A 26,426-nucleotide genomic window follows, 5' to 3' on the forward strand; every position below is an offset into this window, starting at 1 on the left:
GTTGCTAGTGAAAGTACAGCTGGTGAAAAGAGTACCTCTGCAGCTCTTAATTACTTCTGACTTCATTCTCTTAATAACTTTCTAAGGCTTATGGGGAGGTGTCATAAGGAGATGTGGAATGATGAAGCAAAGGTAATGAGGAAGGTGGGCCATGAACAGAAGTGGAGTGAACCAGAAATGAGGGCCACTTAGGTGACATGTGTGTGTGGGGAAGGGAAACACTCCCAAGCTCTATCTCCTCTATTTTTGCTGAGATAACAGGGCCTTCTGCCACTCTGCTGGTATTCCAAACCAAGTGAGGAGCTCAGGACAGGAGGTGGGTCTTTATTTGAATATATCCATATATTTATTTGAATTATATCCCAAACTGAACTCTGATTTTCCCCTCCAAACTTTCTCCTCCTGCAGTCTTCACCGTCTCAGTAAATGGCAACTTGATTATTTTAATTCAGGTCAAAAACATTGGAGTATCCCTGACTCCTTTCCTTCATACTCTTCAGTCAAATCCAGCTGCTTCTCATATTGTCTTTTTTTTTTTAATCTACTTTTTAAAAAGATAAATTTATTTATTTATTTATGGCTGCGTTGGGTCTTTGTTGCTGTGCGCGGGCTTTCTCTAGTTGCGGCAAGCGGGGGCTACTCTTGGTTGCGGTGCACGGGCTTCTCATTGCAGTGGCTTCTCTTGTTGCGGAGCACAGGCTCTAGGCGCGCGGGCTTCAGTAGCTGTGGCACATGGGCTCAGTAGTTGTGGCTCGCGGGCTCTAGAGCGCAGGCTCAGTGGTTGTGGCACACGGGCTTAGTTGCTCCGCGGCATGTGGGATCTTCCCGGACCAGGGCTCGAACCCGTGTCCCTTGCACTGGCAGGTGTATTCTTAACCACTATGCCACCAGGGAAGTCCTGCTTCTCATATTCTCTTAACACAGCTGTCACTCTGTGTTATAGGCTGAATTGGGTCTCCCTCAAATTTGTATGTTGAAGTCCTGGAACCCCCAACACCTCAGAATATCACCTTATTTGGAAGTAGGGTCGCTGCAGATGTAATTAGTTAGGATGAGGTCTTGCTGGAGTAGGATGAGTCCCTAATCCAGTATGACTGGTGTCCTTATAAAAAGGGAAAGTTTGGACACAGACAGGTGGCATCTTGAGGATTCTCTATGTATAGTATCATGTCATCTGCAAACAGTGACAGTTTTACTTCTTCTTTTCCAATTTGTATTCCTTTTATTTCTTTTTCTTCCCTGATTGCCATGGCTAGGACTTCCAAAACTATGTTGAATAATAGTGGTGAGAGTGGAAATCCTTGTCTCGTTCCTGATCTTAGAGGAAATGGTTTCAGTTTTTCACCATTGAGAATGATGTTTGCTGTGGGTTTGTCATATATGGCCTTTATTACGTTGAGGTAGGTTCCCTCTATGCCCACTTTCTGGAGAGTTTTTATCATAAATGGGTGTTGAATTTTGTCAAAAGCTTTTTCTGCATCTATGGAGATGATCATATGGTTTTTATTCTTCAATTTGTTAATATGGTGTATCACATTGATTGATTTGTGTATATTGAAGAATCCTTGCATCCCTGGGATAAATCCCACTTGATCGTGGTGTATGATCCTTTTAATGTGTTGTTGCATTCTGTTTCCTAGTATTTTGTTGAGGATTTTTGCATCTATATTCATCAGTGATATTGGTCTGTAATTTTCTTTTTTTGTAGTATCTCTGTCTATTTTTGGTATCAGGGTGATGGTGGCCTCATAGAATGAGTTTGGGAGTGTTCCTTTCTCTGCAATTTTTTGGAAGAGTTTGAGAAGGATGGCTGTTAACTCTTCTCTAAATGTTTAATAGAATTCACCTGTGAAGCCATCTGGTTCTGGACTTTTTTTTGTTGGAAGATTTTTAATCACAGTTTCAACTTCATTACTTGTGATTGGTCTGTTCATATTTTCTATTTCTTCCTGGTTCAGTCTTGGAAGGTTATACCTTTCTAAGAATTTGTCCATTTCTTCCAGGTTGTCCCATTTTATTGGCATAGAGTTGCTTGTAGTAGTCTCTCATGATGCTTTGTATTTCTGTGGTGTCCGTTATAACTTCTCCTTTTTCATTTCTAATTTTATTGATTTGAGTCCTCTCCCTCTTTTTCTTGATGAGTCTGGCTAAAGGTTTATCAATTTTGTTTATCTTCTCAAAGAACCACCTTTTAGTTTTATTGATCTTTGCTATTGTTTTCTTTGTTTCTATTTCATTTATTTCTGCTCTGATCTTTATGATTTCTTTCCTTCTACTAACTTTGGGTTTTGTTTGTTCTTCTTTCTCTAGTTCCTTTAGGTGTAAGGTTAGGTTGTTTATTTGAGATTTTTCTTGTTTCTTTTTTTTTTTTTTTATAGATTTATTTAATTAATTAATTTATTTATTTTTGGCTGTGTTGGGTCTTTCTTGCTGTGTGGGCTTTCTCTAGATGTGGCGAGCAGGGGCTGCTCTTTGTTAGGGTGCGAGGGCTTCTCACCGCGATGGCCTCTCTTGTTGCGGAGCACAGGCTCTAGGTGCGCAGGCTTCAGTAGTTGTGGCCTGCAGGCTCCTGAGCGCAGGCTCAGTAGTTGTGGCACATGGGCTTAGTTGCTCTGCAGCATGTGGGATCCTCCCGGACCAGGGCTCGAACCCATATCCCCTGTATTGTCAGGCGGATTCTTAACCACTGCGCCAGCAGGGAAGCCCCTTTTCTTGTTTCTTTAGGTAGGATTGTATTGCTATACACTTCCCTCTTAGAACTGCTTTTGCTGCATCCCATAGGTTTTGGATTGTTGTGTTTTCGTTGTCATTTGTCTCTAGGTATTTTTTGATTTCCTCTTTGATTTCTTCAGTCATCTCTTGGTTATTTAGTAACGTATTGTTTAGCCTCCATGTGTTTGTGTTTTTTACCTTTTTTTCCCTGTAATTGATTTCTAATCTCATAGTGTTGTGGTCAGAAAAGATGCGTGATATGATTTCAATTATCTTAAATTTACTGAGGCTTGATTTGTGACCGAAGAAGTGATCTATCCTGGAGAATGTTCTGTGTACACTTGAGAAGAAAATGTAATCTGCTCTTCGGATGGAATGTCCTGTAAATATCAATTAAATCTATCTGGTCTATTGTGTCATTTAAAGCTTGTGTTTCCTTATTAATTTTCTGTCTGGATGATCTGTCCATTGGTGTAAATGAGGTGTTAAAGTTCCCCACTTTTATTGTGTTACTGTCAATTTCCTCTTTTATAGCTGTTAGCATTTTCCTCATGTACTGAGGTGCTCCTATGTTGGGTGCATGTATACTTATAATTGTTATATCTTCTTCTTGGATTGATCCCTTGACCATTATGTAGTGTCCTTCCTTGTCTCTTGTAACATTCTTTATTTTAAAGTCTATTTTATCTGATATGAGTAGAGCTACTCCAGCTTTCTTTTGATTTCCATTTGCATGGAATATCTTTTTCCATCCCCTCACTTTCAGTCTGTATGTGTCCCTAGGTCTGAAGTGGGTCTCTTGTAGACAGCATATATATGGGTCTTGTTTTTGTATCCATTCAGCAAGCCTGTGTCTTTTGGTTGGAGCATTTAATGCATTCACGTTTAAGGTAATTATCAATATGTATGTTCCTGTGACCATTTTCTTAATTGTTTTGGGTTTGTTTTTGTAGGTCCTTTTCTTCTCTTGTGTTTCCCACTTAGAGAAGTTCCTTTAGCATTTGTTGTAGAGCTGGTTTGGTGGTGTGAATTCTCTTAGCTTTTGCTTGTCTGTAAAGCTTTTGATTTCTCTGTCGAATCTGAATGAGATCCTTGCTGGGTAGAGTAATCTTGGTTGTAGTTTCTTCCCTTTCATTACTATAAATGTATTGTGCCACTCCCTTCTGGCTTGTAGAGTTTCTGCTGAGAAATCAGCTGTTAACCTTATGGGAGTTCCCTTGTATGTTATTTGGCGTTTTTCCCGTGTTGCTTTTAATAATTTTTCTTTGTTTTTAATTTTTGTCAATTTGATTACTATGTGTCTCGGCGTGTTTCTCCTTGGGTTTATCCTGCCTGGGACTCTGCGCTTCCTGGACTTGGGTGGCTATTTCCTTTCCCAAGTTAGGGAAGTTTTCAACTATAATCTCTTCAAATATTTTCTTGGGTCCTTTATCTCTCTCCTCCTTCTGGGACCCTTATAATGCAAATGTTGGTGCGTTTAATGTAGTCCCAGAGGTCTCTTAGGCTGTCTTCATTTCTTCTCATTCTTTATTTGTTCTGTTCCGTGGCAGTGAATTCCACCATTCTGTCTTCCAGGTCACTTATCCGTTCTTCTGCCTCAGTTATTCTGCTCTTGATTCCTTCTAATGTATTTTTCATTTCAGTTATTGCATTGTTCATCTCTGTTTGTTTGTTCTTTAATTCTTCTAGGTGTTCTTCAGTTTTTCTAGGTCTTTGTTAAACATTTCTTTCATCTTCTCGATCTTTGCCTCCATTCTTTATCCGAGGTCCTATATCATCTTCACTATCATTATTCTGAATTCTTTTTCTGGAAGGGTGCCTATCTTCACTTCATTTAGTTGTTTTTCTGAGGTTTTATTTTGTTCTTTGATTTGGTGCATAGTCCTCTGCCTTTTCATTTTGTCTTTCTGTGAATGTGGTTTTCGTTCCACAGGCTGCAGAATTGTAGTTCTTCTTGCTTCTGCTCTCTGCCTTCTGGTGGATGAGGCTGTCTAAGAGGCTTATGCAAGCTTCCTGATGGGAGGGACTGGTGGTGGGTAGAGCTGGGTGTTGCCCTGGTGGGCAGAGCTGAGTAAAACTTTAATCCGCTTGTCTGCTGATGGGTGGGGCTGGGTTCTGTCCCTGTTAGTTGTTTGGCCTGAGGCAACCCAACACTGGCGCTTACAGGCTCTTTGGTAGGGCTAAAGGTGAGTCAGGGAGGGCTCATGCCAAGGAGTACTTCCCAGAACTTCTGCTGCCAGTGTCCTTGTCCTCACGGTGAGCCACAGCCACCCCCCGCCTCTGCAGGAGACCCTCCAACACTAGCAGGCAGGTCTGGGTCAGTCTCCCCTGGGGTCACTGCTCCTTCCCCTGGGTCCTGATGTGCACACTACTTTGTGTGTGCCCTCCAAGAGTGGAGTCTCTGTTTCCCCCAGTCCTGTCGAAGTCCTGCAATCAAATCCCGCTAGCCTTCAAAGTCTGATTTCCTGGGAATTCCTCCTCCTGTTGCCGGACCCCCAGGTTGGGAAGCCTGACGTGGGGCTCAGAACCTTCACTCCAGTGGGTGGACGTCTGTGGTGTAAGTGTTCTCTGGTTGGGAGTCACCCAGCCAGCAGTTATGGGATTTGATTTTATTGTGATTGCGCCCCTCCTGCCGTCTCCTTGCAGCTTCTCCTTTGTCTTGGATGTGGGGTATCTGTTTTGGTGAGTTCCAGTGTCTTCCTGTTGATGATGGTTCAGCACTTAGTTGTGATTCTGGTGCTCTTGCAAGAGGGAGTGAGAGCACGTCCTTCTACTCCGCCATCTTGAACCAATCTCCAGAAATAGAATTCTGACACAGGCTACAACATGGACGAACCTTGAAAACCCTATGCTAAGTGAAAGAAGCTGGACACAAAAGGACAAATACTGACTGAGTCCATTGATATGAGGTACCAAAAATAGTCAGACATACAGATAGAAAGTAGAAGAGAGGTTACTTGGGGCAGGGGGGAGAGGATAATGGGGAGTTATTGTTTAGTGGGTCCAGAGTGTTTGGGCTGATGAAAAAGCTCTGGAAATAGATCGTAATAGTGGTTCCACAACCTTGTGAATGTATTTAATGCTACTGCATTATACACTTTAAAGTGGTTAAAATGGTAAATTTTACGTTTTTTATATTTTAGCACAATTGAAAAAACACTCAAAACTCTTCAAGATGTGAGAGGAGAGGAGCCTGAGAAAGCCCACCAGGGGTGAGGGTGCGGGCAGCTAAGTTAACCAATCGTGGTTCTGCTGTAGAGTTGTCACCTACTCTTGCGGTTCTCTCATTTTGATTTCTGCTGCCAAATAGAGCTTGCCAACTCTCATCCTCTTCCTAGCATTTAGTGACGCCTAGGTTGTGATTTGGGAAAGTAGAAAAGGAATAGCAGACGCAGGGATTAGACCAAGAAGGGTCTTGTTAGCCACTCATTTATTAATCTTTCAACAAACATTAATTACCTGCTTAGTATATTCTTAAGTTCCAGGCAATGTCTTAGATGCTCTGGATTCAAGGTGAGTGGGGAAGAAAATGACCTTCTCTTGTATGTACTGAATGAGGGGGTGTAAGAGTCTAGGTAGACTGAATAGGGCAAGCAAGTCATAGTAAGGATTTTGGATTTTATTTTATTTTTTCTTTTTTTTTTTTGGCCATGCCATGTGACATGCGGAATCTTAGCTCCCCAACCAGGGATTGAACCTGGGATCAAACCCATGCCCCCTGCATTGGGAGTGCAGAGTCTTAACCACTAGACTGCCAGGGAAGTCCCTGGATTTTATTTTAAAAGCAGTGATAATCAGTGAAAGGTTTTAAGCAAGAGAGTGACATCATGTGATTTATATATTTTAAAGACTTCTTTGGCTGCTTTGCATAAGAGTGAATTGGAAGAGGGCAAGCATGGGAACAGTGAAACAGGAGGCTTTGAACTGGTCCAGGTGAGAGAGGAGGATGACTTGGGCAGGTAATGGGAATAAAATAGAGAGAAGTGGACAGATATGAGATACATTTTAGAGAGAATTAACGGGACGTCGTAGGGTGGATTCAATGTACAGGCTGAGAAAAAGGGACTCAAGGAAAATTCCTAGGTTTTCTGCCTTAAGCAGTTGGGTGACTTGCTGAAATGAGGAAGGCGGGGAGGGAAATCAAGAATCCAGGTAAACACATGTTTTGGATGCCTATGAGTCACTCAAATGGAGCCGTTCAAAAGGCTGTTGTGAAAGAGCCTGAAGCTCAGGGTAGAGGTGGGAACCTTGGAGATGTAAATTTAGGAATCATTAGCATAAAATGATATTGAAAGCTATTGGGATTGGGTAAGATCCCTAGAAAGAGATGAAAAGATAGAACAAGGTTGAGTCCGCTTAAGGAGTTTGACACGTCCAGATGGAAATGGGGAGCACGGACAAAGTTGAATCAGGGAGTTAACACAGTCAGTTTTGTGTTTTAGGAAGATCTCTGACTTCTGGTGTCAGTTAGAGGCAGGCATGACTCGAAAGAGGAGACCAGAGAAGAGGCTGCTGCGATAAATTTTTTGGGAGATGATAGTAACTTTATCTAGGAAAGTGTTAAAAGAGATGGAGATAACTAAATAAACGGATCAAGAGATAATTCTGAATAGTGTGGACAAAACTTGAAGACTGATTAGGGGTGTGAAATGAGGATAAGATTAAGGTCAAGGGTTATGCCTCTAAATTTCTAGTTCAAAACCAGGCAGATCATGGTACCCTTTCACCATCATGAAAAAGTTTGGGGAACGGTAAAGACAGATTGCCAATTTTGACATGCCTAGACATTTCAAGCTAGATGGTGAGTAAACATTTGTACATTCATGTGTGGACTGCAGGAGAGAGAGCTGAATCATCACCCGTAAGCTGTCCCAAAGCTGTCGACACAGCCAAGGTTAGCCAGGGAGAACGAGTTGAGTGAGAAAAAGGCCTAGGATGAAAACCTAGGGAATTTCCAATACGTCAGAGTCAATAAAGGGAGAGGGATTTGCAAAAGAGGCCGAAAAAGAGCAGCCGGCGAAGTAGAAGGAAAGCAAGGTAAAAGGGACGTCGGGTACCCTGTTCCAGGCATTGGTCGTATGACACGTCGTTCATTCCTTGTAACAGGCCGGCAAGCAGGTATGTCTCATCTCCGTGTAACAGAAGGCTGCACTGAGACTCAGAAAGGTGAAATGGCCTCGCCAAAGACTCTTGTCTAGAAAACAACAGAACAAGTGTGAAGGAATTCAAGCAAACCCTGGGCTATCTGCTTTCCATCCTTTGGTCTTTAGTAAAAGGAATGACGTGTGTGTGTGTGTGTGTGTGTGTGTGTGTGTGTGTGTGTACATGTTTTTATATACATAAGACCATCTCTGCAGGATACGTAGAAGCTGGTAAGAGTGGAGAGCGTTTGCCTTTACGGGGGAATGGAGGTTGCTGTCTGGCCAGATGGAGACTTACTGTATTGTATGCGCTTCTGGGCTCTGTGTTATTGTAACAGAGAGTGGGTAATAAAGAGTTTGTCTTCATTTCTAATGCCTGACTGCTGACAGCTTCCAGGTGCCACCACTCTCCCCCTTCTACCCCACATCTGGGCGGCTGATACGGGACACCAGGTGCCCTCTCCCTTGGCTTCCGCGGGAAGGTCCAACCAGGTAAGCCAAGGAGACCCTTGCCAAGGAGAACTCTCGGCCCGGCCCGGCCATGGAAACCCCAAGCAGATCCCCTTTCTCTGCTCTCTCAAGCTGTTTCTGGACCTGCTTCCATGCTGCCCTCCTCAGAGGCTGCATCGTGTGAGTAATAACCCTTTCTATGCTCTCTGGTGTGCGTGTGACCTCACTGGTCTGGGCATTGGAACCACAGCTTGGGCAGGTGCCGGGCGGGGGGGTCCATCCTGCCTATGTGGGGTGACCACAGCAATCACATCTGTTCACAGCTGTGGGGTTGCATGATTCTCATTCCGAATATTTTAATTAAAAATGTAAACTAATGAAAACATTTTTAAATGGTAAGAATAAAAAAGATCAGTGTACCAAAGTCCTAAGACTTCAAAATCTTCCTCCCCCATGTTTCGTATTTGTTAGTTCCTTTAAGAGGCTGAAAAAGAAGAGAAAGGAAAATAAAAGTAAACTAAACTAAAGCCTGTGCTCTGTCTTCTGAAATATTCTGTATCTCCAGAGATCAGGAAGGGAATTCTTACTACATAAAATATCAGAAAATTAAAGAGAAAAATGCAAAACTCATATTTGAAGCTTTAGTGATGTTTTTCTGGGATCTCCAGCTCTATAAAAATTACCTCTGTATAAACTAGTATAGTTTTTTAAAATCATGGATGATTACAATTCAAAAAATTACATATATATATATATATATTTTTTTTTTTTTTTTACCAAACAAGCTATTCCTAGGAAATAGTAGGCAGTCCCCTAACAAAATCCCCACTATATTTTACATACTTATTTTTATCATAAAAATAAGTGACATTTTTTACCCTGATATATGAACAGTTACAAAATGTTCTCCTATACGTTACTAGACTAATCACTGCCCCCTGCCCCATCTCCCCGCCCCCCTCCCCCGGCTGTTTAATGAGGAAACTGCAGACCAGTGAGGTTAGATGATGTCTGCTAGGACAAGTAAAAAGCAGAGCTGGGCCACCAGCCTATAACTCCTGGCTGTGATGCTTTGTGACTCCACACCCAGGACATAGGGTCATTATTTACTGACGCCCATGACAGTAATCAACGACAGAGATACTGTTCACTCATATTCCCCACATGCCTCTGGTAGTTTCCAGTTTTAATTAAGTACCTTTGACCACAATGATTCTCTTAGACCAAAATTCCCATTTACCTTTCTTCTCACACTCAGCGAGTAATGAGAATTCCAGGACTAGTTATGCTTCCAAACCTGCAGAGGAGATTGAATTACTAAGTTCAACTCTACAGGTATGAGGTCAGTTAACCACATGCCTGTTAATTCTCCATTTCCTTACTAAATTAATAGTCTGATTTACCTAAACTTAAGGAATAGTATTTTAGGCACTAATACAGAAGCCCCTGACATTTTAGATAGTAAGGGATACACACCAAAGTGAAGGCTTTAGGAGAATCTGCCTCATAACGTCAGACACCTTTGGTAAATTATATCTATGGATTCCATAATATTGTTATTCTAAACTGAAATGCAGTACAGTTGAAACTCAGTGTAATGTCCAAAGTCTCTATTTAATTATCTATTTTTTGCAAGAAAGCTTGCAATCTTAGCACAGCAAAGCTTTCCAAAATGATTGACCGTCATAGTCTAACATAATTTTAAATCACAGATTTCTTTTTCACTGCATATACAGTTTCTCTTAAGAAGATAAAGGAACAGGTCAACAAGGATTCAGATTGTGATATTTCATCCCAAGGCTTTTCAAAGCTTGATGTCAGTAACTTTGAGAAATGAAAAACCCTTTTGTTAAAATCCTAAGAGCCGGCGGAGGCAAGTGTAAGGTTGACAAGTGCAGGGGAGAGAGACGTTCACAATCATCAGAGTCTTCTGTTTCTTCAGTTGTGTACATGTATATAAAAGTTTCTAACACCACTGTTGTTTGAATCCTAAGCACACGTACACCAACCCCACGCCCACACCTTGGCCCTGCCTTGGAGTGGAGACACAGCAGAATCCACAGAGAAAGCTCTAGAGCGCCCCAAGCGTGCACTTCAGCGTCCCCGCTGGGCTTATTAAATTACAGCAGACTCTCCTTCACAGGTCCCGCCTTGGCGTCTACACCGCGCCTCTGTCTAGTCTAATCCGTTCCCCACCCTGCAGAACAGGTGACCTTTCTAAGAGCCAAACGTGATCGTGTTACTTCCCTCCCTCTAACCATTCGGTGGCCCCTCATGTCTCTACAGGACTTAATGTGGCATAAAAGACCTTTCGTGATTTGCTGATACTCCGTTCACTCACCCAACTTTCTCACTGTTCCTTTGTACTCCAGGCTGCAATCACATTAAGCATCCTTCGGTTCCTAAAATCCCCTTGTTCACTTGCATTCCTGCTCTCCGTATAAACTGTTCCCTCTGCCGGCATCACGCCCCTTTCCCAGTCGGGGCCTCTTCTTCTCTTCCTGGGCGATCTCCCAGTTAGCCTTCAAGGCTCAGCTTAGATGCCGTTTCCCCGGGGATCTCACCAGGGCTCGGTCAGCTGCCCGTCTCCTTTCTCTGACCACAGCACTTCCTGCCCTCGGTGGCGACAGTGACAGTCCGTTGCCCTGTGTGGCTCCCAGCCCAGTGTGTGTCAGAACTGTGCCTTATTCAGACCCGTGCCTGAAAAGCCTAAAGCAGTCCTGGGACATAATGTGTATTCAATCAGTATTTGTTAAATGAACGAACTTAGAAATGACATGACCTGGATTTGGTGATTGTGGAGGCTGTGTCAGGGGTACCTAGGGTTTTATCATGCTGTTTTTCTCTGCTTTTGTGTATATTTGACATTTTCTGTAATAAAAAGATTTTTTAAAAGTCACGGTTTTTAACCTCTAGATGATGTGTCTCATGTCTTGTTAAATTGCAAAAGACAAGAAACGGTGGGACAGAATCTGCCCCAATTCCGTACACATGCCTCGAGGGTATGAGTTTATTAAAATGGGTGTTCTGAGAAGGCCTGACGCCGAAGGGGACACCTGCACTCCATTTGTCCCCATCGTTGGGCTGGATCCACAAGTGTCACATTGGAGGAGCACAAAAATCAACAAACAGGATGGCAAGAACAAGGGGAGCCATTGTTCTGTCCAAAGCGGACAGCCTGTGACGGGCTGGGAGGGCCGTGTGGGCTCTGTGCTCCCCCAGTGGCTCCTTATGAACCGGGCTCTGTGCGATCCTCACCGGGCTGCCCGAGGACTTGTCAGAGGGCCCTGATTTCTTTGAGCTGGACTTGGCTGAATTGGATGGCTTTGCCTGGCTTTTATTATTATTATTTTATTATTATTATTATTTTTTAAAATTTTTGGTTGCGTTGGGTCTTCATTGCTGTGCGTGGGCTTTCTCTAGTTGCGGCGAGCGGGGGCTACTCTTCCTTGAGGTGCGCGGGCGTCTCACTGCGGTGGCTTCTCTTGTTGCAGAGCACGGGCTCTAGGCCCACGGGCTTCAGTAGTTGTGGCTTGTGGGCTCGCAGTTGTGGCTCGCGCGCTCTAGAGCGCAGGCTCAGTAGTTGTGGCTCGCAGGCTCTAGAGCGCAGGCTCAGTAGTTGTGGCTTGCAGGCTCTAGAGCACAGGCTCAGTAGTTGTGGCGCACGGGCTTAGTTGCTCCGTGGCATGTGGGATCTTCCCTGACCAGGGCTCGAACCCGTGTCCCCTGCATTGGCAGGTGGATTCTTAACCACTGCGCCACCAGGGAAGCCCAGCCTGGCATTTTACAAGGAGTGTTTTCCTTGAGGAAGCTGGAGGCTGGCACCGACTTGAAATGACACATTTTGGGGCCGTTCAGGATTCATAACTGTCATTAATTTCCTTCGGGACATGAGACATTTGGCTGAAGAAAGATTTTAACAGTGACCTCAGGTTAAAGAGGTCAAGAGAAAACTTTATATCTCTGATTAGGGTTTCACCCACGTGGTGGGAAGGAAGCAGGGCAATAATGCATTTCTATCTGCTAATCAATCGGCCGATCAATATTGACTGGGCTCTTACCACGTGCCCAGCAGGTGTGAGGCCCCACCTGTAGAGGGGAATCACTAGGTTAATAACTGTGCTGGGAGAAACGGGCTACAGATCAAGCACGTGGGTCCTGGGGGTTCCCCAGGGAAGCCTGGATCCTTGGACGCACGTTGTTTTTTAATATTCAAAGTATCTGATAAAAAAGAAAAGCCAAATGAAATTATATGTGACAGGTATAACTGTTGTGATTTCATAGATGATAAAACCAAGACTCAGAGAATTAAACCCAACTTGGACCTGAATTCAAAGCCCATGCTTGCCATTCCAAAGACATTGCTTTATGTCATCGCACTGCCTGGTGGCGGTTTGGACCTGGGCGGGCCGGAAGGATGTGCGTAACCGAACTCCTGTAGCTGGGATAAAGGACGTCTTGGAGTCATCAGACTTCGATTAGTTACAACCCAGCCTCAGGTTTTACTAGTTTGAAACCCTGCAGTGCTTGCGTTTCCACCAGATGTCACCATTGACCGGCCCTCACTCCCTCCGGTCTTTTAAAAAACAAGGGAGCACTGTCTTGCCGTTGGAATCCTCAGCGTGGTGATTGCATCTGCGCCTGAGAATGGAGGGCCCTGTGACAAGAAGGCCGCCGGGCGCTGAATCTTGACTCAGCGAGGAGGAATTTGAAAATGTAGTCAGCCTTCCACTTCCCCGATTTCCTACAATCCAAAGGCATTCTTTTTTTTTTTCTCCCCCTTGTGATTTCATGTCTGTAAAAAACAGCCCATTTCTGATGGACGAGCCAAGCAGAGTTATCTGGCCTTTGGCCGAGACTGCATGGGACAGAGGAGGCTCTGGGGTGAGGGGAGGACACAGGGAGGATGCAGGGGGCTGGGGGCGGGACCAGGCCACAGCGTGTCTTCTGGGGAGAGGCCAGAGGCCGCCAAACACCGGGTCTCTCTCCTGCTCAGAGTTTATTCACCCCCGATTACACTCTTGGAAGAGTTCATGCTCGGGGATCTAATATTAGCATTCCCTGCAGATTTTGTGAGCAGGAACGATACATTAGTTCATTTACATCTAAGTGCCAAATGAACTTGAGCTTTCTTTGTTTCCTAATAGGAGAAACCAGGCCAGAATGAGAGGCTGAGATGCCCAGGGTACGCCTGGGGATATTGGGGAAGGTGTGGGCGGGGGGGAGAAGGAGGAGAACTTCTCATCTCCCGGTTGGACCCAGGCTGATGGCTGTGGTGCCGGGCAGACCTTCTTTGCTTCCTTCCCTCATACCTTGCCTCTCTCAATGTTGTCAGAATATACATGGGGCAATGACGGGCCCCCAAAGCCTGGGCTCCCCCAGGGGCCAACAAATGACAGACATGCCTGGCTTTCTTCTCCGAGACAGAAACTCTGGGAAAGGGGAGCCCTGCAGACTTTGCTGACACTAGTGAGTTGTTAAAAACAGTCACTTTGCAGCTATTTTTAGGAAAAGACAAAAACAGAAAAAGGCAGTGATAGGACCTGGCTCTTGTTTGCTGATCATACGCTTATTTGTCAATCCAGCAAACTTGTTCTGCAGCAAAAGTGTCCATATAATTAAGTACATGTCCTCCTAGGATGGTGCTGGCAGAACAACACTCTCTTCCACTGAAAACTTCAAAAAATACATCCTTGAGAACATGTGACCTTCTGGGCAAATGGTCGCAGATCAGAGTCTCAAATAAACAGGACTAAATCTAACTTGCAGAAGCAGAGAGAGCAGATTTATTACAGAACTGGGAAATGTGGAGCGAAATTGGTAATATCAAATGCTTTTGATCATTTCTTTCTAGCCATGTTTTATTCATTCCATTTGGCCATATTTTGCTCAGCGATTTTTTACATAACCTCAAGCAACCTTTCCTGATAACTTATAGGTAAAAATAGTCATGTCCCCATGTGTCTGAGTGATCAGGTGACCCACACTGGATCCATCCGGTCTGACTCAAGAGAGCAGAGAGGGTCACACGAAAACTTCAGTGTCCACCCGTGTCCCCTCGGGGAGGGGATGTATGGGGACTATACTTCAGTTGTGGAGGGCCTATCCACGGATATCTGCTAAATAGGGATAAACAGAGGAGAAGGATGGATTTATCTCTGAGATGTGATCATAAAGCTCTTGAGCGATAGATGTCAAGATGCCAGAACTCAAACATCGAAATCGGGGCTCTCTCCTTTGAGTATGTGGTTGCCTTGGGGGTCCACACGCTGCTTCAAAGTTGCAGCCCCTCAAAACTCGTGCTGGACAGCTATTTAAGGCTGTCTCACGGCCGACGGGATGGCCAGGGCTGTTGACCCAGGCGTAGGCACCAGACCCCCCTGGGTTGGACTCTCTCTCCTGGGCACTGGCAGTGAGGACGTGGAGAGGCAGCGACTTGGTCTGAGCCTTTTCCACCAGCTTCCACAGACCCCCGGGGTCAGGTTCTGGAGCTGCTTGGCTCCTACCCCCCTGCTGTTTACTCTTCTCTTCTAGTCAGGTGCAGCTTGAACGGGCAGCTACAAAACTGTGTCGAGACTACGCTTGTGATATTTAATTCATTCTCAGTCTGTTTTTGAATAACAGTCCTTAGAATGGTCTCTCACTGGAAAATGAATCCTTATAATTTTTCGTGTTGAGAATTCAAAATCACATCAGCGAAATAGATTCTTATGGAAAAACGTATTTGGTTACATCGACGTCAAATTAAATTGCTTACGTAGTCTGCCATTTGGGTTTTACTCTTGACTATTTGAATATATGCCAGTTGTCACTGCATAGTTTAAACTATTATCTTTCAACATAGTTGCTTCATTTTAAAACTACTTTTTTTCAGTCATTTAAAATGCAGTAACTGTAAAACCATTTTGCAGAGGTTTCTAAAATAAGCTCTCAAATGATACAAGCCTAATCTGAATTGCTTTATGCACGGAATGGAAATAAACGGTTCGTACGGAACCTATAACACAAGATTACTATCTAAGATTCCCAGTAAATTTCATCTACATCTTTACCCTGCAAGAAGGCAAAACTTTAAATTTTCTAGCATGTTTGCAGTGGTTTTATGGTTTGGTGAAGGCTGGCTTGATTTTGGCAGGAAAGCCAACAACATGATGTTATGAGATCTTTTGCACAGTGGAAATGAGACTTAGATATATTTCTTCCTAACCATAAATTTAAAATCTGAGAGCGATAAAATTTATGACTAAAAGTCTAAACAGCACGCCGAGGCCAACAAGGATTTTTTACAGTATACTTTTTAGACTTCCAGACAGGATCTTTTGCCATTTAAAATTTTTTCTGAAAGGTTAAGTTCAATCTTGCTATCCAGTGAAAGTCTAAAGCATATACTAGCTGCTCCCACTGTGGTATATAAATAGAATATGGAAAGCTGTAATTATGTATTTATTTAATTTGTTATTTAATTTTAAAGGGTAAATTCTAAGCTCTAGTCTTCGTGATTTTTAACAAAAATGTTTTTATTATGTTAGTTTTCAAAATTAAAAAAATAATAAACTGAGCAAATATATTAACAAACCCTCATATCCCTCACTGTTTCAACAGTTATCACCATATTGCCAGTTTTGCTTCGCCTCCTACCTGCCCTACCTTCCTCTCCTCCTGGATTATCTTAAAACAAGTTGAAAGTCACAGTCATTTGTTCTGCAGACACTTCCGCGTGCCTCTTGGGACTTTTTAAAAAGCATAACTGCAGTCCCATTTGAGCTGGACATTCTTTAGACAGTCAAGGGGACATCACTGCCTTTCCCTTTGCTGGCACCTGGCTCCACCCCCTCAAAGGCGCCCCTCCCTCCGCTTTAGAGATGCTGTCCAGGCAGAATTCTTCCAACTTTCTTCCACCAGACACGAGGAGTGAGGCCCGATGTCTCCTCCCTCCCTTGCTCTGCCAGTTAATCTGGAGAGGTAAGCCTCTTCCCTCATTCTTTTCCCCTTTCTTATAATGATATAACCAGACTTCTAAAGAACAGTCACACTTTACAGTCACTTTTTACCTCTATTAGTTCCATCTGATTAACTGTTTCAGTAGTTACCACCAATCCCTCTGAACCGTGGCTCTCTCATTCTTGGGTTCTCATTTTGCCCTATCTTTTGTTGCTCTGACAAGAATTTTCATGTGATTAACAGGAAGTGCAGTTGTGTCATGTGTCATCCACATCCTGGCATATCTTAAAATATCTTTCTCTTGTGTTAAGGCATGAATGACACCTGGCTATGAATAAGTGTTGAGACACAGTTTTTTCTCTTTTTTTTTTGAAAGCTCTCTAGTTATAAGTCTATTGTTTTCAGTTATTGAGTGCTTCAGAGAATTATAAGGCAAAGTTTCTTTTTTGTTTCCTTGTAGGTAATCTCATTTTCCCCCTTTTGGATATTTATAGAAATAGTGTCTTAATTTTTGAAATTTGAACATTCTATGAAGATATTTTACTAGATTTAGTTTTCATTGTCTGACGGAATACAATATGTATTCTCAAATTATTATATGAAATCTTTATATCAGGAGTATAAAATTGTGTTTTTTTAAAAAATTGATTATTGCTGTTTCACTGCTCAGATCTGCTTTTAATCTGTTCCTTTTATCTATCCCTAAGGTGAATTTCCAAGATCTGTCCTCCATATCCCTTATTTCCTCTCCTCCCTCATAATTTTAATTTATCTTTCTTCTCTGTTCTGATAGACTTTTTCAAACATTTCTTTATTTTGATATTTCCTACTTTGATAATTTTAATTTTTGTGGTGTCCAATCTGCTATTAAAAATCTCCCTCCTTTTCAAAATTGATAACAGAATGTCTTATCTCCATGCAAAACTTCCTTTTCTACAGTTTTTGGTGATGTCTCACTCATTTCAGAAATGCAACATCTGCTTGAATATTATAATGAATATAACACGGGCACGAGTTATTAAGACGTGTCTTCTGTGTCCTACGTGAGTATGCCGTGGTGGTTCAATGTCAACCGACAACAAAGCTACCAGTGGCAGCAGAAAGCACCTGGCGCCGTAGGCTGAATCTCCAGGCAGCGATGCTGGTTGGGCTTCAGAGAAGCCCTGTGTGGCTCTTGTCACACACCCTGGAAATCAAGCCGTGTGTGAGAATCCGGAGACACCAAAGAATGAGAGGCTTCTTACCATGTGCCCTGAGCCTGGTGTGACTGGTAACATACACGAAGCACTTCAGAGCCTTCACTTTTAGAAATACTGCCATTCGTTTGTGTGTCCAGAAACTCTACGTGTACAGTCTCAAGAACAAAAGCTAAGGGCTTCCCTGGTGGTGCAGTGGTTAAGAATCCGCCTGCCAATGCAGGGGACACGGGTTCGAGCCCTGGTCCAGGAAGATCCCACATGCCGCGGAGCAACTAAGCCCGTGCGCCACAACTACTGAAGCCTGTGCTCCAGAGCCTGCGAGCCACAACTACTGAGCCCATGAGCCACAACTACTGAACCTGTGCTCCACAACAGGAGAAGCCACCGCAATGAGAAGCCCGCGCACCGCAACGAAGAGTAACCCCTGCTTGCTGCAACTGGAGAAAGCCCACACGCAGCAACGAAGACCCAACACAGCCAAAAATAAATAAATATATTTATTTAAAAAAGAAAGAAAGAATAAAAGCTAAGTTTCAAACTCAAGCTAAGTTAGAAAACTACCTAATGCTATATATCCTCTAACCCATTCTCATTCAGAAAAACTTCAGACGAGCAAAGAAGCCCATAAAACTAGTCTACCTTTGCTAAACCAAATTATTTGGTGGCGCTGGTGGAGATGTTTGCCTCTAAAAATATAATCCAGCGGCGAAAACCCAATCTTTAATGTAAAACCCTGAAAGACAATTACTTAAATGTTAAAAATGTTGGTAAACATGATCAAAACTTGTATTTAAAAGTTTTCATCTAAAACTTTGAAGAACAGGACTGATGTGGATCTTTTTTGTACAGTTATTTTCAGAGTCGAAAAATCTTGTGGAGAATGAAGACGCTGACACTGCGTTTTACACGCTATTCCCACTGGCGGGAAGAATCACATTTTCCCAGAAGCCCCTGAGTCTGGAGCCTGGTGAGCTCTCCTGCCTTTGCTCACCTGGAAACACCTGCAGTAGGAACCCAGGGATTCCCGGCTAGCCTGTGCGCGCCCAGGACGGAAGATGTAACCACGACAGACTTGCAGACGAGCCTTTCCCTAAGCAGGTTTGTGAGCCTCTCAGGTGTTAAGCAAATTAGTACAGAGTTCTTTTCAGAGGGTCTTCGGAAAGATAAGAACCATCTTTGTCCTTCTCAGCGAACTTACCCTTTCACAACTGGAGGCAGGACAGAACAATTTTGTCGTCTGAATACGTTCATGTGAAGGTGCTGGATACTAGAAGCATAATTCCTTTCTCACTAAGATATTTTTTCCTCTCTTCTTTCTTCTATCCTTTTTGCCACACAAAGCTCCGTTGTCTTCATAGGTACCCTTTGGGGCCTTGGAATTGATTTCTCTCCTTTTAGTGTGTAATGTCTCAAAACAAGTGCTTTGATCAGATGCTCAAGGGGTCACACATCTGGAACAGGAGAGCACTTAGGAGTCTGTACTCTTAGAGGCGCATCGACATTGAAATGATATGAACAATAATTTTGTGTAGAACACTTTCTTGTCTAAGCTCTGACCACTTTTATTACTGCGAAAGAATGCACACACATATACGTATGTTTCTGTATTGATAGATGGATGGGTAGATGACTTGACTTATTGCCAGTGTGGCTGGAAAGTGTCCGCTCTCTCTCTCTCCCGTTTATTATTAGAAAGAGTGACTGGTCCAGGGGGCACCCCCCCTCCCTCTTGTACTTTGTGCCCTGAATGGAAGGAAGCAAAAATCCTTGTGGAGAAAAAATAATTCTGACGAAGCCAAGTTCGTGAGTGTGTGTGCGTGTGTGTGCATGTTTGGGGAATATTAATTTATTTTGTAGTAAATGAGTGGCCGTGTTGGGCTGCTTTGGGCAGAATGCACAGAGAAATCACTATTGAGGCTACTGGCTTCAAGCCCACGAGATTATAGCCTGCTTCTAAAGCACTGCCAGAATCTATCGAATTAGTAATGAAATCAGTGTCAGAAAAACCTAGGTTCAAATCACCACTCAGCTGACTTCACACGTGTAACCAAAAGTTTTTCCAAACCTGTTTTCTCATCTCTAAAACAGGTCTAACGACATCAGTGCTACTGACCTAATGAAATTGGTTAAGAATCCAAATAAAAAGAACAACAGGAAGAACCACAATAAATGTAGGCAACACATTTATGCAACACATAAATGTATTGTTATTTTCAGTCTAACCTGCCTTTGGAGGGCTTTTACTTTTTTTTTTATTTTTAATTTTGAAATAATTATAGATTCACCGGAAGTTCCAAAAAAGGATGTACACAATGGTCCCACGCACTCTTCATCCAGTTTCGCCCAATGGGAACTTCATAAGTTGTACAACATCAAAACCAGGAGACTGACATTGGTACAATTCTAAGAGCTTACTCAGATTTCACAAGTGTGTGTGAGAGTGTAGTTCTATGCAGTTTTATCACACATGTAGGTTTGTGTAACCACGGAAATCAAGATAAAGAAGTGTTTCATCCCTGCAAAGCTCCCTCAAACCACCCCTTTGTAGCTGCATCCACCACCCTCTCGCCATCCTAGTCTTTGGTAATCACGAATCTATGCTCCATTGCTATAATTTTATTTTAACAATGTTATATAAATGGCATCATACAGAATGTGACCTTTTGGGATTGGCTTTTTTCACTCAGCCTCATTCCCTTGAGATTGATCCCAGGGGCAATGTCAGTAGTTCATTCCTTTTGTGTATCAGTAGTTGATTCCTCTTAGTTGGTTCATCGTGTTCCAGGGCACGGATGTACCATAGTTTATTTAATCCTTTATCCCTTGAAGGACTTTTGGGTTGTTTCTAGTTTTTGGCTATTATGAATAAAGCTGCTGTGAACATTAGCATATGGAGTCTGTGTGAACACAGGTTTTCATTTCTCTGGGATAAATGCCCAATAGTGACATTGCTGGACCATACGATAGTTGCATGTTTAGTTTTGTAAGAAACTGCCAGATTGTTTTCCAGACTGCCTGTACCATTTTGCCGTCCTACCAGCAAGCTTTGAGTGATCTAGCATCTCTTCATCCTTGCCAGGAATTGGTTTTGTCACTGTGTTTCATTTTAGCCATTCTGATAGGTGAGTAGTGATAGTTCATTGTGTTTTTAGCTTGCATTTCCCTAGTGGTAATGATGTTGACTATCTTTTCATGTGTTTATTTGCCATCTGTGTATGCTGTTTGATGAAATGCCTGTTCACGTCTTTTGCCCATATCCTACTTGGAATGTTTGGGTTTTTTATTCTTGAGTTTTGAGAGGTCTTTATATTTCTAGTTACAAGGTCTTTGTCAGATATGGGGGGTCTGCAAATATTTTCTCAAAGTCTGTAACTTGTCTCTACATCCTCTTAAATAGGGTCTTTGGCGGAGCAAAATTTTTATTTTTGATGGGATCCAGTTTATCAATTTTTCTTCCATGAACTATGCTTTTGCTATATAAGAACTCTGCCTGCCTTAGGTTATAAAGATTTCTTATCATTTTTTCCTATAAGTTTTACAGTTTTACATATAGTTGTGCATTTAAGACCGTGGCCTCTGGGCATCTAGACACATTTCAGCCCATGTTTTGCTTACTTCTCTCCATTTCTAGACATTATTTCATGTCTACCTTAAATGTCACCTTTCCCACTCTTTCATTAGACCTTTTTCAGTTATTTTACTCCATATCAATCATATTCCATCTCAGTGTCTTACTGCCTTACTGATTGAAAGGGTGTAATCACACAGCTAGCCTCTAGTATTGACAGGACTAATGCTGATAGGATGCTATTTTGATAATACTGTGAGTCTGTAGAGAGGAAAGACAATATCTTTCTCTTTCTCAAAACTTAGCTCAAGGTTTTGCAGATAGTAAGGACTCAGTGATATTTGTAGAATTAAATGCATTGAGTTCTACCATCCTGATCCTTGCTAGATGAGGGACATGGCCGCCTAAATGTGCATCTATATTCAGACGCAATAGAAAAAGGCAACACTGAGTGGAGAGGCCAGTAGCACCCCAACTGGATCTCTCCTGACTGCTTGCACCTGCTGCTGCACAGGCTGGGACCTGATTACCTGGGTTAATGAGGTCAGGATGGCAGCTCGGAGGGCCCAGCGCCCCAGGGCTGTCGATTCCAGGATGCTGTCGGAATGTGTACTGCACGTTCATAGATACTTTCCAATCCTTTGCCTATGACTCTGCTTAAAGCATACTCTCCAAGGCAGTTAGAACTTTGAAATTATATGTGTGTATACACATATTATATATATACATACATGTATGTTATATATATGCACACACGACATATACTGTTATTGCTGCCTGTGTCCTCATAGTTGTCTCCAAATTCTACCTTTTAGAAATCTCTTTTGTGTGTGTTGCCTACATTTAGATGCCCATTAATTAAGGACTTCTGGCCGTTCTATCCCATTTCATTCTAGTTTCCTAAAGATCTAGTGTTTCGGTGATAGGAGGAGGTGTGGAAATTCATGTATTATTTGTCTGAAAGCTCAAAAGTAAAGGTCAGTACATTCCTACAGAAAAAGGTTCCTAATGACTAAAAAACCCCACAATTTTTCTTCTCCTTGTGCCAATTGGTTAAAATAACACTGGGGAAAGGGCAGATCCAGATAATTAGAGTCTACAAATAAATAATGATTATTGTGAGGATATGAGCATAGGGACAGATAGATTTTCTAGTGCTACAGGATTTGGACAGGTTTGCTGTCGTAGGATTTGCAGCATTTAATTCTGAGTTCTGATCATTATTTGTCAGAGGTATTAACACATGCCCATCTCCCTCCACATGAATAACCTTTGAAGAGGTGGTTCTATTTATAGTTAAGAGGATTTACAGCCTTAAACTGTACTTTCTGCAAAGATACACACAATACTGAGCAGGAAAATGGTTACTCTTTAGGGAAATCATGTTATCTAGTGGCAGAAATTCACGCTTAGGAAATTCACCTAGGAAACTATGACTTTAGGAAAAAAACCCCTTAGCTCCTTAATGTTCTTATGTGCCTGTATTAGTTTATCAGTTTGTTTTCTCGAACAATTTTTGTAGAAAGCTTTTCATTACTATATGGGATATAATTTTTGTATCAGAGAAAAATATCTAAGGGTTAGTATCAATAACCACAAAAATCTATGTCTAGGTTTTTTGCTTTTTAAAACATTACCTCCTGAAACATACAAACAAACAACATGTAATTGTTTGCCTTGGTAAAGGGAAGTTGTTTAGATTGGAGAAGCCTGGAAGGATCAGGTAATTATTATCAAGGTTCTAGTTTTTCTCTTGGGTTTGGTTTGGAAGCATTTTTGATAAATCATCAATAAGATAAAGTGAGCCCTGGCACTAAAGCTTGCTTATGGTTTTGTATTCTTTCTGGATAAACTCTTTCCTTGTCAACAAAGGTCACGGACTGTGGAGACGGTCTTACCTTGACATTGTGCCTGGCCATGGTGCCTCCTTCATTCTCCACGGTTTGATGAATGTTCGCATTATATTCCTCAGCCCTAGGCGGGAGCAGAAATCGTATCCGCATAGATGGTCTGGAGAAATGTTTCTGGACGTCTTCTTGGTTGTCTGGGGAAAGCCTAGGCATGTTTTTACAATAAAGCCTCCAAACGAGTCCTGTAGCTTGATTTTAACACCACCAGCCCAGGGTCCACTCTATTTCTCTTCCTTTGTCTGGTGCTGGTCTGTCGCTCAGTCTGCTGGGGGCCTCCCTGCAAAGTTACATCAACTGAAGCAAAAGGATTATCTGTGTTGTGGGTCAGCAGTTTATCCACAGACCGTTAGCCTCTGACTTTGAGCATCCAGGTATGTTCTGACTGCCCTCTACAGGCAGCAATGTATTCCTAATTCAAATTTAATGCTAAATCAAAACTGGAAGACATGATTCAAGGGATATATTGCTTAGTATATCATGATAAAGGAAATAGATTGCGTGGCAAAATTCTGTGTTCGTAGTGTGTGATACTTCACAATTTTGGGCTATACACTCAAGAGGCAGAGGAGCCACCTGATCTATCTAGGTCTCCTAAAAGGTCACTTTAGTAGCAGTCAGCTTTGCGGCTGGATATGTGTGCTAAACTCATACCCAAACTTAAGCCCAAGGATTATTACACTTTTTACTTAGGTCATATAGAATTAATTGAAGTGATTTTCTTAGGCGGTAACTAGTCCTCTAATGATTAAGCCAAGACTTGGCTTCTACATCATACTTCCTATTTGTAAAGTGCTTTATAAATATAAGATTATTAAACAGAGTGCAAATAGATAGACCGTAATACCTTTTTCTCAAACGGTATCTAATGCCCAAGTAGCCTTTGCTGGCTCTGGGGGTGCACAGAGGCAAGGATCCCAGGTATGTATTACTGGGGACAACGAACTGGAGAAGTTTCCTTTATAAAATGATCCCAGGCCCCCAAAACTGACATACAAAACTAACACAATCCCCAGCAACATCCCAGCTCCCTTTTTTGCAGAAATTGACCAGGCTGATTCTAAAATTTATATGAGATTGTAAGGGACCCAGAATATCCAAAACAGTCTCAAAAAATAAGAACAGAGTTAGAGAATTCACACTTCTCAATTTGAAAAATTACTACAAAGCTACAGTAACTAAGACTGGGGTGCTGGCATAAGGATAGACACATAGATCAACATAATAGAATTGAGAGTCCAGAAATGAACCCACACATTTATGGTCAGTTGATTTTTGACAAAGGGTGCCAAGACAATTCAATTGGGAAAGAACTGTCTTTTCTGCAAATGGTGCTGGAACAACGGGACGGCCTCAGGCATAAAAATTAAGTTGGACCTCACACCACATTAAAAACTGAACTTGGACTTCCCTGGTGGCACAGTGGTTAAGAATCCGCCTGCCAATGCAGGGCACATGGGTTCAAGCCCTGGTCCAGGAAGATCCCACATGCTGCGGAGCAACTAAGCCCATGCGCCACAACTACTGAGCCTGTGCTCTACAGCCCGCAAGCCACAGCTACTGAGCCCGTGTGCCACAACTACTGAAGCCCGCGCACCTAGAACCCATGCTCTGCAACAAGAGAAGCCACCACAATGAGAAGCCTGCACACCACAACGAAGAGTAGCCCCCGCTTGCCGCAACTAGAGAAAGCCCATGAGCAGCAATGAAGACCCAACACAGCCAAAAATAAATAAATAAATAAATTTAATTTTTTAAAAAACTGAACTCAAAATGAATCATAGACCAAAATGTAAGAGTTAAGACTATAACACCCTTAAACGAAAACGTAGGAGAAAATATTTGTGACCTTAGATTAGGCAAAGCCTTCTTAGGTTCAATACCAAAAGTGCAAGTGACAAAAGAAAAAAATAGGTAAACTTGACTTCATCAAAATAAAAAACTTTTGCTCTTCAAAGGACATCATGAAGAAAGTGAAAAGACACCCACAAAATAGGGGAAAATATGGCAAATCATACATACATAATAAGGGACTTGTATCCAGAATATAAAAAGGGCTCTTAAAAAAAACAACTAGAAATGGGTGAATTGTCTAAATAGACATTTCTCAAAAGAAGGCATGCAAATGGCCAAAAAGTGTATGAAAAGATGCTCAACATCTTTAGCCATTGGGGAAATGTAAGTCAAAATCACTAATGAGATACCACGTCACACCCAACAGGTTGGCTTTAATAAAAAAGACAGACCATCACAAGTGTTAGTGAGGATGCGGAGCAACTGGGACCTTCATACACTGCTGGTGGGAGTGTAGAATGACGCAACCACTTTGGAAAACAGTTTGGCGGCAGCAATTCCCTTGTAGATATCCACCGAAGCAAGAGAAGTGAAACATATGTTCACCAAAGACACGCAAATGTCCAGTAATTGGAATCAACCCACATGCCCATCAACTGGTGAGCAGATAGACAAAGTGAGGTATATCCACACAACAGAATATTATTCAGCCATAAAAAGGAATGAAGTACTGATACGTACTGCCACATGAATGAACCTTGAACATTATGTTAAGTGGGAAAAGCCAGTCACAGAAGACCACATATTGTATAACTCCATGTATAAAAAATGTCCAGAACAGGCAAATCTATAGATACAGAACGTATTGATAGATTAGTGGTTGCCTAGGGTCGGAGGGTCTGGGGAGAGATGGAGAATGATTGCTAATGAGTAAGAGGTTTCTCTTAGGGGAGATGAAAATGTTATTACACTGATTGCAGTGATGGTTGCCCAGCCCTGGGAATATACTGAATATCTGAGGGTCTAAGGACCTGGTGTTTGGTTCTGGATTCTCAGAACGAAAATGGAATAGGTGGTATCAATAGACTCAAATTGACCTGTGTGATTTCCGGAGCTGGAAGGGACCATCAAGAGTGTCTTGTCCTCCTTCCCATCATCTTCTTCATTTTGTGAATGGGGAAACATGCATGGGATATCAGGTGATGTGTCCAAGGGCTACATGTGATAGTACAGTTGGGACTAGCCTCCACATCTCCGTACCCTGGGGCCAGAAACCATGGCTCTGCACCACCCTGCAAACCAAATCGTTTGTGTTTCTCTTTAAGGATGCCATTTAGGTCCACCAGCCTTTTCCTCACTTCCCTACTCTCATTTCTGCATCTTCTATTCTGGTGTCAAACATTGGAGGAAACATTTCCTTTGAACATTTGTTAATCTCTCTTAGCACTTTCCCCACACTTGTAAACATTCTCCCTCTCAGAAACTTCTACTTAAAAATTATTTCTATGAACATTCTTTCATCTTCTTAAGTTTAATTTGTTAATGATTTTTATCTAAGTAAGTCTCCTAATGAAACGTTGCACACACAGTGCTCCTGAGATCCTAGTAAACATTTTTTCATATTTGAGGGTGTGTGTGTGTGTGTGTGTTTACATCTAGTGGAACTGCAGCACTGACTGGCATTCCCTGGAATTCTGTGTAAAGCAAGTGTCCT

The 26,426-nt window shown here is 42.4% G+C and overlaps 1 protein-coding gene and 1 long non-coding RNA gene across 6 annotated transcripts in view; one reads left to right on the plus strand and one right to left on the minus strand.

Annotated features, from left to right (window-relative positions):
* The window catches only part of RGS20 (regulator of G protein signaling 20), a 78,649-nt gene extending 55,575 nt beyond the window's left edge, over window positions 1–23,074 (minus strand). Inside the window, exon 1 of one of the 2 annotated variants that reach the window (XM_059901276.1) lies at window positions 22,910–23,074. In XM_059901276.1, the coding sequence (XP_059757259.1) occupies window positions 22,910–23,074 (165 nt within the window). Of the gene's footprint in view, window positions 1–22,901 lie in introns of both variants that reach the window. The other variant, XM_059901277.1, reaches the window with a different exon arrangement.
* The window catches only part of LOC132351493 (uncharacterized), a 30,608-nt gene that overhangs the window by 3,767 nt on the left and 415 nt on the right, over window positions 1–26,426 (plus strand). The window contains exons 1-4 of one of the 4 annotated variants that reach the window (XR_009498359.1): window positions 7,449–7,830; window positions 8,244–8,345; window positions 8,436–8,483; window positions 18,293–18,541. This is a non-coding gene — a long non-coding RNA (uncharacterized LOC132351493). Of the gene's footprint in view, window positions 1–7,448; window positions 7,831–8,243; window positions 8,484–18,292; window positions 18,542–26,426 lie in introns of those variants that run through there. The other 3 variants (XR_009498358.1, XR_009498361.1, XR_009498360.1) reach the window with 3 other exon arrangements.

This window comes from Balaenoptera ricei, chromosome 17 (genome assembly GCF_028023285.1).
Source record: "Balaenoptera ricei isolate mBalRic1 chromosome 17, mBalRic1.hap2, whole genome shotgun sequence".
NCBI classification, from domain to species: Eukaryota; Metazoa; Chordata; class Mammalia; order Artiodactyla; family Balaenopteridae; genus Balaenoptera; species Balaenoptera ricei.